The 12,502-nt window shown below is 40.9% G+C and overlaps 1 protein-coding gene across 1 annotated transcript in view; it reads left to right on the forward strand.

Annotated features, from left to right (window-relative positions):
• The window catches only part of LOC123508867 (UDP-xylose and UDP-N-acetylglucosamine transporter-like), a 10,136-nt gene extending 7,063 nt beyond the window's left edge, over window positions 1–3,073 (forward strand). The window contains exons 6-8 of the mRNA XM_045262850.1: window positions 1–121; window positions 1,535–1,695; window positions 2,174–3,073. The exon at window positions 1–121 is cut by the window's left edge and continues 35 nt beyond it. Of these exons, the coding sequence (XP_045118785.1) occupies window positions 1–121; window positions 1,535–1,695; window positions 2,174–2,426 (535 nt within the window). The 3' untranslated portion in view covers window positions 2,427–3,073. The remainder of the gene's footprint in view (window positions 122–1,534; window positions 1,696–2,173) is intronic.
• The last annotated feature ends 9,429 nt before the right edge of the window (window positions 3,074–12,502 follow it).

Below are 12,502 nucleotides of genomic sequence, written 5' to 3' on the forward strand. Positions count from 1 at the left end.
GTGGCTGTCAGGTATTGCCATCCTCACCTTCGCCCTGTTCCTGTCGGCAAGGATGGGTATCTACCAGGAGTGCTTGTACACGAAACATGGCAAGCACCCACATGAGGCGCTCTTCTTTATTGTGAGTTGTTGAGGGTTCTGGTGTGTTGCTTTTATGGTGCTTTGTTCTGCTTGGTGTGAAGGCTTTTGTAACTCTTTTCGGATCTCCTTGGGGACTGGCATCTAAGTGGATTTTTGGGGGTTTGTGTTTTGTTTTTCTTGGTCCGATTTCTTCTCTTTATGTAGGAATTTATTATTTTTTTTTCTTTTATCTGTATTGCTGTGAATCGTGTTGAGTTCTATGTGTGGTTTTCAGTGAGGTTATAAGAGGCTTTGTCTATATATTAACCCAGATGTCCTTGTATATTCTAAGGCTTTCCGCACCCTTCTCGTAGCAATTGTCTATTACAAAGTGCTATTTTAACCCTTTGCCTGCTTTTTTTTTTTTTCTTTTTTAATTAGTAAGATTATAATAATGCTTTGTCTATATATTAACCCAGATGTCCTTGTATATTCTAAGGTTTTCTGCACCCTTCTCATATCATTTATCTATTACAAATTGTTATTTTAATCCTTTGCCTGCCATTTGGTACATCTCTCCTAAGTTACTAATCACTCCAAAACATCTCGACTTGTTCTACGTCTGTCTCCAATCTTCAAACTGTGTAGATATTGCAAAATCTCTCCTTTTCGTCCCATTCTTTACTGCAGATGCTTATAGAGAGCTCATGCATTACTTCTGGTGCTGGGAATTATTTTGTATCACAGTGAAAGGGTTAATAATGAATGAATACTGAATGCTTTACTTTCCTTTGCTTTTTTCTTAATAGACACTGACTTTTCCCGCTTACAAAGAAGGAAAGATGATACATAACTCCCACACACACACACACACACACACACACACACACACACACACACACACACACACACACACACACACACACACACACACACACACACACACACACACACATACACACTACTAAGGCTGCATCTCAGTGTGCCTTTTTAATTAGTGGCCAGTTTTCTTCTGTACTACGACTCATGCTGGTGTTGGCAGGATGGATTACATTAGAGTAGATGCAAGAGACTCATCAAAAAACAAGGACCTCACATAGAAACATAAGGCTGCAGAAAAAGATGAAGGAGGCCAGTTTCCCTCCCCCCCTTCCAGAAAATAGGAGAAAATTTGTAGTGAAGAAATAGGAGAGAATAAATGAAAGTTGATAGTGAAGAAAAAGGAGAAAATAAGAAAAAGTTGTTAGTGAAAGAAGAGAAGAAAATAAAGAAAAGTTGGTAGTGAAGGAAAAGAAGAAAAATAAATGAAAGTCAACCAGGAAAACTACATTAAAAAAAAACATTATGGCCACTACAAAAGCCCATCCCTCAACGCTACATCCAAACCAATCCCTTACATAAAAAAAAACTCCCTATGAACACACACCACATAAACCCAAACACTAACCACACAACCTACCCATTTCATCCCCAGCACACACTGTCCTTGCCTGGGTTCATCATGACAGCTGGGAGCATAATCGACCACGCCCAAAAGTTCAACAAGTCCCTGCCCCTCCCTGCCCTGGCCACCTTCCCTGTCCTTGCTCATCTGCCTCGCCTCTGGATCTACTTGGCTGGAAACGTCCTCACTCAGTATCCTTTTACATCTCTCGTCAGGTGATGTAACAGGTGTAGAGGACAGATGAAGGGGTTTCCAGGTGTCTAGTGTGGAAAATAGGTATGGGAGCTGGTACTTAGGCTAACCTAACCTAACCTAACCTAACTCCTTCAATACTGAGACATATTTTTACCTTGATTTTTGGGTCCTGTTACTGAAGGGATTAAGTGGAAAGAATATACAGGTAGGGGTAGGTGAAGGGGCTTTCAAGTGTGTAGTATGAAAAACAGGTGTTGTGAGAGGGCTTTGGTAACACTTAAGTGGAAAGAGTATACTGGTTAGGTTAGTTGAAGAGTTTTTTACAGAGGTGCCACTCCCTATAGAACGATAAAAACAATCCTTCAAAATGAAAGGATACATGTCTCAAAACTCAAACACTCATAAAGAAGTCCCATCAACACACACATCCCTATCTCGCACCTATCTCTATTTCCTTAACCACCCGTCCTTCAGATACCTGTGTGTGGGTTCTGTGTTCCGCCTCACCTCAGAAGCCACCGCCCTCGCCGTCACCCTGGTGCTCACCCTCAGAAAGTTCCTCTCCCTCGTGTTCTCTATTATCTACTTCCAGAACCCCTTCACCATGCAGCACTGGGCCGGCACGTTCCTGGTCTTTGCTGGCACGCTGCTCTTCACAGATGTCATTGGCAAGACACGTGAAGCTTTGGCCAGTAGAAACGCGAGTGGCAAGAGTAAAACAAGCTAGTCTATTTATGTGTGTGTGTGTGTGTGTGTGTGTGTGTGTGTGTGTGTGTGTGTGTGTGTGTGTGTGTGTGTGTTTCAAGTGTTTATATTCTGATGTTTGTCTGTCTGGTTTTAAATTCTTATACATATCTCATTTTGTTTCCCGAGTGTTTTTATCATATCCTATCATTGTCTTATTTTCAGTCCTCTTTCTTCTTTTTTTATGTAGAGAAAAATAAGAAGAAAGATGAGTAGAAGAAGGAAGGGATTGAAAATTATTCCTCATTAGTCTTTTCTCCACTTCCTTTTAAACCTTTCTAAATTAAACCTAAGCTAACCTAATTTCCTTCTTTTCTTCCTTCCAACCTTCCTTCCTTCCTTCCTTCCTTCCTTCCTTCCTTCCTTCCTTCCCTTTCCTTTCCTTTCCTTTCCTTTCCTTTCCTTTCCTTTCCTTTCCTTTCCTTTCCTTTCCTTTCCTTTCCTTTCCTTCCTTCTTTCTTTCCTTTTTTTCCTTTTTTCCTTCCTGCGCTACCAAATGGATTCACTGCCAGATATATAGGTTGTGTTAATAGTAATCACTGTGTGTGTGTGTGTGTGTGTGTGTGTGTGTGTGTGTGTGTGTGTTCTACCTTCCTAAATGTGGGAAATCAGAATAAACCTTAATTTTTATTATGTAGTTTGCCTCTCATAAACTCCTTCAGTACTGGGACACATTTTTACCTTGAGATTTGTGTACGATTGGACCATTTTATTGGCATTAGCAACGGTGTATGGAAGTCAGAAGATTAGTGGCCACAGTCTTTACTATTCTAATCCCCTACATAAATTTCTGGAGCTGTATAAAATCACCATATTGTAATGAATAAATATGAAAACACGTCATGGTACTGAAGAAGTTAACAAATCTTCCCTGTCTTAACACTGTATATAGATCCATCTAATCAAAAACTATGCCCTTTGAATAACAGAGATAGATACCTGTACTACAATTTCAATGGGGGAAGAGAACCCTAAAAACATAAAAACATATGAATGGGGACTAAATTCTCTCTCTCTCTCTCTGCCAGCTTTCCATCCACTACAAACTTCCTACGGCTTGCTAAAAATACCATCTTGTTGCCGCATTGAAACCAGGCTGCTACTGGAGTAGGGGAGAGGAGGAGGGGCACTGGAGGTTTAAGGGAGAGATGGTGGTGGAGGTAGAGGGAGAAATAGGAGGCCTGGAGAGAGAGAGAGAGAGAGAGAGAGAGAGGGGAGGGATGGAGATACAGGTGGGAATGGGCTGGAGAGAGAGAGAGGAAGGGGCTGGAGACGGAGGTGAAGTGAAAAAGGAGAGGAAGGGTGGAGGAAGAGAGAGAGAGAGAGAGAAGAGGAGGGCTGTAGGTGAAGGGAGAGGGGAACTGGAGGAGGGGCGTGGCGTGGCTTGGCTTGGCGTTGCAGGGAGATCGTTGTGGGCTCAGGGAAGAGGTGGTGGACATGACAACAACCCAAAAATGATCACGTGCTCAAAACCGGTTAGCCAGGGAAGGAACCAACGCCCACACCACCGTAAGACCCTCATGGATTCGTCACCATCACCAAGGGCGTGTATTCTGAAACGCTTTGCTCTTCCACCATCACTGCTTTCCAAAGGTTCCAGTTGAAGATACTCGTGTTTTTAAGAGTATTATCATGGTCCTGGTAATAGATTGGCATCATTTCTAGTTTATTAAAAAGAAAAACTGTCTTGAAAACCCGGCTATTTGTCTCTGTGTCCTCGGAAAATTGTCGTAATGAGAGAGCAAGGCGTCACTGCTTTCCAAAGGCTCCAGTTGAAGATACTCGTGTTTTCAAGAGTGTTTTTATAGTTCTAGTGATAGATTGGCAAGATTTCTAGTTTACTAAAAGGAGAAAACCCAGCTAGTTGTCTCTGTGGCCTTGCAAAATTGTCGTAGTGAAAGGAGAAGGCTTTTTTTAATACAGGTGTAAGAGTCTCATATTCTGAAACACTTCTGTGCTTCACCTCCACTATTTCATAAGGTTTATTTAAATTTACAAGAGATTTTTCAGGTTTTTTATGGTTCTAGAGACAGAGTGACAAGATTTCTATATTATTAACTGAACAAACACTCTTGAAAACCGAGCTAATCATCTTTGTGGCCTTGGAAAACAGTCGTGGAGAGAGCAAAGCGTTTCTGAATGGTAACCACCACCACCACCATCGCTGTTAATTACTATTGTTTTGGGGGATATCTTCGTGAATTCCTATAGCTGCCGTGACTGCATGGGGGTTAGTTGAAATAGTGAGAGAGTTTTAAGAATTAAGAAAATCAAAAGGCAGTTGGTTTAAGAGTAATGTGTCATCAAATATGAAGATATGTTTGTAATTTTGTCTTTATTCATCTTACCTTATTTTATTATTATATCCATTTATGAATTCATTTTTTTCTTGGTGGAATCTTCGACAGCAAATTTCTACTCCTTTTTCTCAAATTCCTAAATAATTTATTAATCTATTCATTCACCTAGAGCTGCCAATGTCCCCTTCTTTAAAATTCCCCTATCTTACTAATGTCTACCTCTTTCTCTTTACGTAGAATATGCATTACCATTCCGCTTTTCACTATTCTCAAAGTGATGGTATAGACTATAGAGGCAACAAAAACAGCGGAAGGAAGATGGCACGATACTGTTATGTAAGTCAGGGAAGATGAGAAGAGCGGAGCGGGATGAACTGGGCAGGTGGGTGAGAGCGGGGGACGGCGGTAAAATTAGTGCACCGCAGGGAGGGTATAGGAACCACGCCCATTTGTTTCCCAAGGTCAATGTCAGGCTGTTGCTGGGTCTTGAGTCTCTACCTGTGTCCTCTCTCTCTCTCTCTCTCTCTCTCTCTCTCTCCCACGCGTCACATATTCAGACAGCCACACTTAACAAAAACTATTTTATGTTTGGGTTCATGATATATTTTTTTTTTTCATTCTCTCTCTCTCTCTCTCTCTCTCTCTCTCTCTCTCTCTCTCTCTCTCTGGGCTTCATCTATCTACATGCCTACGTGTTTCTCCTTTCCCTATGAATTAAGCTTCTATTTTATTTTTTTCTCTCCCTAGGTGAAAGAGTCTTGTCAGTCATTTATATGTAGGAATTCGATTAGAGAAAATGTTTTGGGTCTTCGTGATTTTAACCCTTTTAATACTGTAACACATTTTTACCTTGAGATTTATGTACGATTAGACCATTTTATTGACATTAGGAAAGGTCTATCGAGGTCAGAAGATTAATGTCCACAGTCTTTATTAGTTTATTCCCTCACGTGAGTTTCTGAAGCTGTATAAGATCACCAAATAGTAAAAAGAATGAGTATGGAAACGCGTCATGGTACTGAAGAGGGTAAAATTATCTCTCTCCTCACGTGTCAAGTGAGAAAGAAATGAAGAAAGACAGAGAAGGAAAGGAAAAAAAAAGAGAAAAGTCTACAAAATTATCACTCTGCTGAAATATAATAGAAAATAATGGTAAATGGTTCAGTTAAAGCAGTTTAGTCTGAGTTGTGTCTTCATACTTCTCTCGTGAAATAGTTAACCTCCTTCAGAACCATGACGCTTACTGTTTGGTGACTTTATACAGCTTCAGAAACTTGTGTTGAGATTAAAATAGTGAAGAATCTGGCCATTAATCTTCTGACCTCCACAGACCCCCTAATGTAAATAAAATCGTCTAATTATACCAAAAACTCATGATAAAAATGTGTCCCAGTACTGAAGGACATACGAATACAGAGAAAGAAATAGGATAAAGAGGAAGAGACGAAAGGAAGGAAGGAAAAAAAGAGAAGGAAAAAGAAAAAAATACAAGAACGAAGACGAGGAGCACCAGAAAAAAAAACGATGAAGAATAAAAGAAAAAAATAAGAAGGATAAAGAGACGAACGAGAAGAGTAAAAAAAAAAAAGGAAAAAAGAAAAAAACAAGCACAGAAGCAGAAGACAAAGCTGAAGAAGGATAAGAAAAAAAAAAAAAGATGGAGGAGGAAAAGAAGGAGAACGAGGAGGAGGATAAGGAGAGAGAGAGAGGAGGAGGAGGAGGAGGAGGAGGAGGAGGAGGAGGAGGAGGAGGGAGGAGGAGGAGGAGGAGGAGGAGGAGGAGAAGAAGGAGGAAGAGGAGGAACGAACCTGAACCTCTAAATCAACCAAATTAGTCACCTACCACTGCCCACAGGAAGAAAATGATGGATGGAAGAGGAGGAGAAGGAGGAGGAGGAGGAGGAGAAGGAGGAGGAGGAGGAGGAGGAGGAGGAGGAGGAGGAGGAGGAGGCGGAGGAGGAGGAGAAGGAGAAGGAGAAGGAGAAGGAGAAGGAGAAGGAGAACGAAAAGGAGAAGGAGGAAGAGGAGGAGGAGAAGGAGAAGGAGGAAGAGGAGGAGGAGAAGGAGAAAGAGAAAGAGAAGGAGAAGGAGAAGGAGAAGGAGGAGGAGGAGGAGGAGAAATACAAAGGGAATACAAAGGAAAGCCAAACAGCAATAGATCTCTTGGTCCTTGGTAACCACTTCTAACTAGTTACAGAAAAGAGAGACAGGACAGCACAGGAGAGTAAAGGAGGAGGAGGAGGAGGAGGAGGAGGAGGAGGAGGAGGAGGAGGAGGAGGAGGAGGAGGAGGAGGAGGAGGAGGAGGAGGAGGAGGAGAAGGAGGAGGAGGAGGAGAAGGAGAAAGAATGAGAAAGAGAAGGAGAAGGAGAAGGAGAAGAAGGAAGAGGAGGAGGATAACGCAAACACAATATAACCTTTTCTTTCCTTCCTTCCTTTTCCTCTTCTCTTCCTTTCTCCTCTTCTCATCCTTGTGTTTCTTGGGTTACGAGGGGAGATTCACACGAGGGCGGGGCAGCTGGGGCAAAACAAGACGTGGTGGGGCTCGCATCAGGTCACTCCCCTGCCCTAAAGGTGGAACCACCCCTTCAAGGCCAACAGTCTAACCTAATGTCCTGCCGCTACCCCACCCTGCCCCACCCTGCTCCGCCCCGCCCCGCCCCGCCTACCTGAGCAACACCTGGCGGTCCTCCTCACCTTCACCTGACCTCTAGCTAAAAGAAGATACTCAGTTTGGCTCTTTAGTGTGTGTGTGTGTTTCACTGTTTGATCTGCTGCAGTCTCTGGCGAGACAGCCAGACGTTACCCTACGGAACGAGCTCAGAGCTCATTATTTCCGATCATCGGATAGGCCTGAGACCAGGCACACACCACACACCGGGACAACAAGGTCACAACTCCTCGATTTACATCCCGTACCTACTCACTGCTAGGTGAACAGGGGCTACACTTGAAAGGAGACACACCCAAATATCTCCACCCGGCCGGGGAATCGAACCCCGGTCCTCTGGCTTGTGAAGCCAGCGCTCTAACCACTGAGCTACCGGGTGTGTGTGTGTGTGTGTGTGTGTGTGTTTGTGTGTCCTTGTTAACCCCTTTAGTAGCATGATGCGTTTCCATATTCATTCTGGTTACTATCTGATGATTTTATACAGCTTCAGAAACTCATGTGGGGGGATTAAAATAGTGAAGACTCTGGCCATTAATCTTCTGCCCTCCACAGATTCTTCCTACTGTCAATAAAATGGTCTAATCGTACACAAATTTCAAGGTAAAACTGTGTTCCAGTAGTGAAGGGGTTAAACTTTCACTAGAAGCCAAAAGATTCATTGAAAATATTCCAATTACTTCGATTTGATCTCTTTACGAATTTTTCTTATACTCTGAAATGAAAGCTATATAGTAAGAATATTTTGTGTTACTATCCCAAGAAACCTAAGAACTACCAAAAATCAAGTGTCTTCTTGTTAAACCCTCACTGAAAACCAAACAATTCATTCAAGTACTATTACAGTTACTCCGATTTGATGATTGATTCCTTTACGATGTGTTTTAGATTTTTCATTTTACTCCCACATGAAACCTATGTAAGAACTATCAAAAAGCAAGTGTTTCTGTGTATCCTTGTTGAATTCTCACTAGGAGCCAAAAAATTCATTGAAATATTCCAGTTACTTCGATTTGATGATTTGATCCCTTTTACGAAGCGTTTTGGAATACGATTATGTGTTATGCAATCACAAGAAACGTAAGAACAATAAAAAATCAAGTGTTTCTTCGTTTCCTTGTTAAATTCCCACTAGAAACCAAACAGTTCATTAAAATATTCCAATAATTTCATTTTGATTTTGTGTTACTATCCCAAGAAACATAAGAACTACCAAAAATCAAGTGTCTTCTTGTTAGACTCTCACTAGAAACCAAACAATTCATCAAAATATTCCAGGTACTTTGATCTGATGATTGATTCCTCGACGAAGTGTTTTGCAGTCCGATTTTTTTTTATACTCCCACAAGAAACCTATGTACGAATTATCAGAGATCGAGTGTCTTCATGTTAAACTCTCACTAGTAGCCATAGAATTCCTTAAAATATATCAATTACTTCGATTTGATGATTTGATTCCTTTACGAAGTGCTCCATTTGACGTGGCGCTGGTTTGTGTGGCGTCATGAAGTCTAGTGGCGCCTCAGCACTCAGCAGTATTCAACTACGACTTCCTAAAGGCCCCACGGATGAATAGACGGGTTCTCAAGAGTGTTTTTCCTGTTAATAATGTTAGAAATCTTGTTAATCTGTCACTAGAACCATAAAATTGTCCTTAACCCTCTTCAATACCAGAACACATTTTTACCTTGAGATTTGTGTACGATTAGACCATTTTATTAAAATTTAGGAAGGGTCTATGGAGGTCAGAAGATTTATGGACAGTCTTCACTGTTTTAATCCCTTCAGTACTGGGACACATTTTTACCTTGAGATTTGTGTACGATTAGACTATTCTATTGACATTAGGAAGGGTCTATGGAGGTCAGAAGATTAATGGCCACAGTCTTCACTATTTTGATCACCAGACAAGTTTCTGAAGCTGTATAAAATCGCCAAACAGTATGCAGAATGAATGTGGAAACGTGTCATAGTACTGAAGGGGTTAAAAACGCTTGTAACTCTAACTATAGAGCCTTTTGAGTTCAGCTACGAGCAGGAGTGTTTTAGAATACCTACAATTAGTCGGGTTTTCAAGAGGTTTTTTTTTTTTTCCTGCTAATAATGTAGAAATTTTGTTAATCTGTCACTAGAACCATAAAAATATCTTTAACCCTTTCAGTACAAAGACGCGTTTTCATATTCATTCTGCTTATTATTTGATGATTTTATACAGCTTCAGAACCTTAAGTGGGGATTAAAACAGTGAAGTCTGGCCATTAATCTTCTGAGCTCCATAGACACTTCCTGATGTAAATAAAATCGTCTAATCACACTCAAAATCAAGGTAAAAATGCGTCCCAATACTAGAAGGCATTGTAACTTAAATTAGAGCCTTTTGGAAGTTAAGATGTGGCCACAAGTGTTTCAGAAGTGTTTCAAAATAATAATGGTTCTTACTACAGTCGCTCCAGCTGCTTCTATACTGAGCTTATGGTGTTGTTACCTTTGATTCTGGTGTTGTTACTCATCTACCTTCACGTAGCTTGTGGTGTTGTTACTTATCTACCAATTAATTACGACTATTCTTCTTTTTCTCTCTATTTATCTATTGAAGCGGAAGAATGAATCGCTTACTCTTAGTTCTCTTGTTAGGAATGTTTTAAAAGCCACGTAGATATTGTTAGGCGATTTGTCTGAGTGTGTGCATCTCTCTCTCTCTCTCTCTCTCTCTCTCTCTCTCTCTCTCTCTCTCTCTCTCTCTCTCTCTAATGAAGGAGAAAACGCATACACACACCTCAAAGAACCAAACCAATAATCTGTAGTCTATATGAACCTTCCAAAACATTCCTGACAACAGAACACAAGGGTTTCAAAACACGAACCACGGGGCATGAAGAGCTGCATCACCACCACCACCACCACCACCAGCACCGCCCATTCAAAATCCGGAAGGGTACACACTCTCACTCACACACCTACACACAAACCACGCCTTCAAGAACTCACGGTAGGCAACAAACCACACGTGAACCTTCCCTTAGCTATGCACTACAAGGCCACTAGTTAGAAAATAGAAGTAAATAAGATAAGGGTAGTGTTTCCTTAAGGTTCTATAGTAGTTTCCCTTGAGTTGTGTTGCATACTGGTGATCGATGTAGGTGTGGCTCTTTTTTTTTTTTTTTTATGGAGGGAAGAGAACCAGCCAAGGACAAAAAAAAGAAAAGATTGAAAAAAAGGCCGACCTAGAAAAGATTAAAAAAAGGGCCACTCATTAAAAAAAAAAAAAAAAAAAAAGGCTCACAATGGAATAGTTTGTACTGGTGTGAAATATTTGCCTGAGAGGTGAGCTGAAATGTTTAGTATGATTTCAAGGTCTTCTCTAGGTCAGCTTTGAGGAGGAGGAGGAGGAGGAGGAGGAGGAGGAGGAGGAGGAGGAGGAGGAGGAGGAGGAGGAGGAGGAGGAGGACTAGAACAAAGGAATGAAGATGGAAGAAGGAAAGCGAAGAGGAGGATTTGCAGTGTAATATGGAAGAAAAAATAGAAGAGGAGGAGGAGGAGAAAAATACTTACAAAATTAGAGTAGTTTTCGTTACACAACATTAAATCAATACGGGCGATAATAATAAGATATATTCATTTAACCTCTTCTCACGATCCCCGCCTACCCGCTCTCTCTCTCTCTCTCTCTCTCTCTCTCTCTCTCTCTCTCTCTCTCTCTCTCTCTCTCTCTCTGATCAGGTCATACAACCTCTACTGTGATAACATGAAAAATATGGATGAAGAAACTGGTTCAACTTGATTTATTTTATTTTCAAGAGAGAGAGAGAGAGAGAGAGAGAGAGAGATACCCCCCTCCTTCCTTTCTTCCCCTCCCTGATTCACCAGTCGGTCAACCCATCCAACACTCCAAGAGGAAATTCAACCGTGGAGTCTTGTTGTTGCCGAGTGTGTGTCGGAGCAGCGGTCTTGGTAGCATCTTCAAGGTTAACACCTCGCTACTCCTAACTGAATAGACGGCTTTTTATATCAGTTTATCCTTTTTTTCCCTCCCTCTCGCGTTCTCAGTGACTGATATTTGAGGTTCCAACGAACTCTTGAAAACTGCTGGAGTGATAAGGTTGTTTTTATCAGTTTATCCTTTTCTTCCCTCCCTCTTGCTTTCTTGATGACTGATATTTGAGGCTGCTGGAATTATTGATAAGGTTGTTTTCTTATCAGTTTATCTTTTCTTCCCTCCCTCTCGCGTTTTCGGTGACGGATATTTGAGGCCTTGAAAGCTGCTGGAATGATTGATAAGGTTGTTGTAGTGTGTTAGCTTTGAAATACGTGTTTTGTAGCTGGTCTAGTAAGCAGGAAGATTGTCTGTCAAGTTAAAAACCTCACCTAAGTTTTATTTTTTTTTTTCTATTATTTTTAAACGCATATCCCCCTCTAGTTCTCTTCCATTGCTTCTATAGGATGACCACCCCCACCCCCGCCAAAATAAAAAGAAAAAAAAACGGGCCTGCGAGCATTTTTGAGGTATTTCCTACAATCATTCCCTGATCACCTTTATTTTGTTTTGTATGGAATAAATCAAAACAAATCTATTAAGTTTGTTGTTGTTCTAGCGTGTTTGCTTTGAAATACGTGTTTTGTCTGTCTCTGTCCCTTATCTGTCTATCTGTCCACTGGTAGAAAGATAGTAAGGAAGAATAGGAGAGTGAAAGTAAATGATAATACTAGTTTGTCTGCCTCTGTCCCTTATCTGTCTATCTGTCCACTGCTAGAAAGATAGTAAAGAAGAATAGGACAGTGAAGGTAAATTATAAAAGTAGTTTGCCCATATCTATCCTTTATCTGTCTATCTGTCCACTGGTTGATAGAAAGTAAGGAAGAATAAATGATGAAGGATAGAAGGAGAGTAAAGGTAAATGATTATAGTAGTTTGTATGTCTCTATCTTTTATCTATCCGTCTATCCACTGGTAGATAGAAAGTAAGGAAGAATAGATGGTGATGAGTAAATAAAGGAGAGTAAAAGTAAATGATAGTAAGTTTGTCTGTCTCTATCTTTTATCTGTCTATCTGTCCACTGGTAGATAGAGAGTAAAGAAGAATAGACGATGAAGAA

The sequence above is a fragment of the Portunus trituberculatus genome, chromosome 25 (assembly GCF_017591435.1).
Source record: "Portunus trituberculatus isolate SZX2019 chromosome 25, ASM1759143v1, whole genome shotgun sequence".
Lineage (NCBI taxonomy): Eukaryota > Metazoa > Arthropoda > Malacostraca > Decapoda > Portunidae > Portunus > Portunus trituberculatus.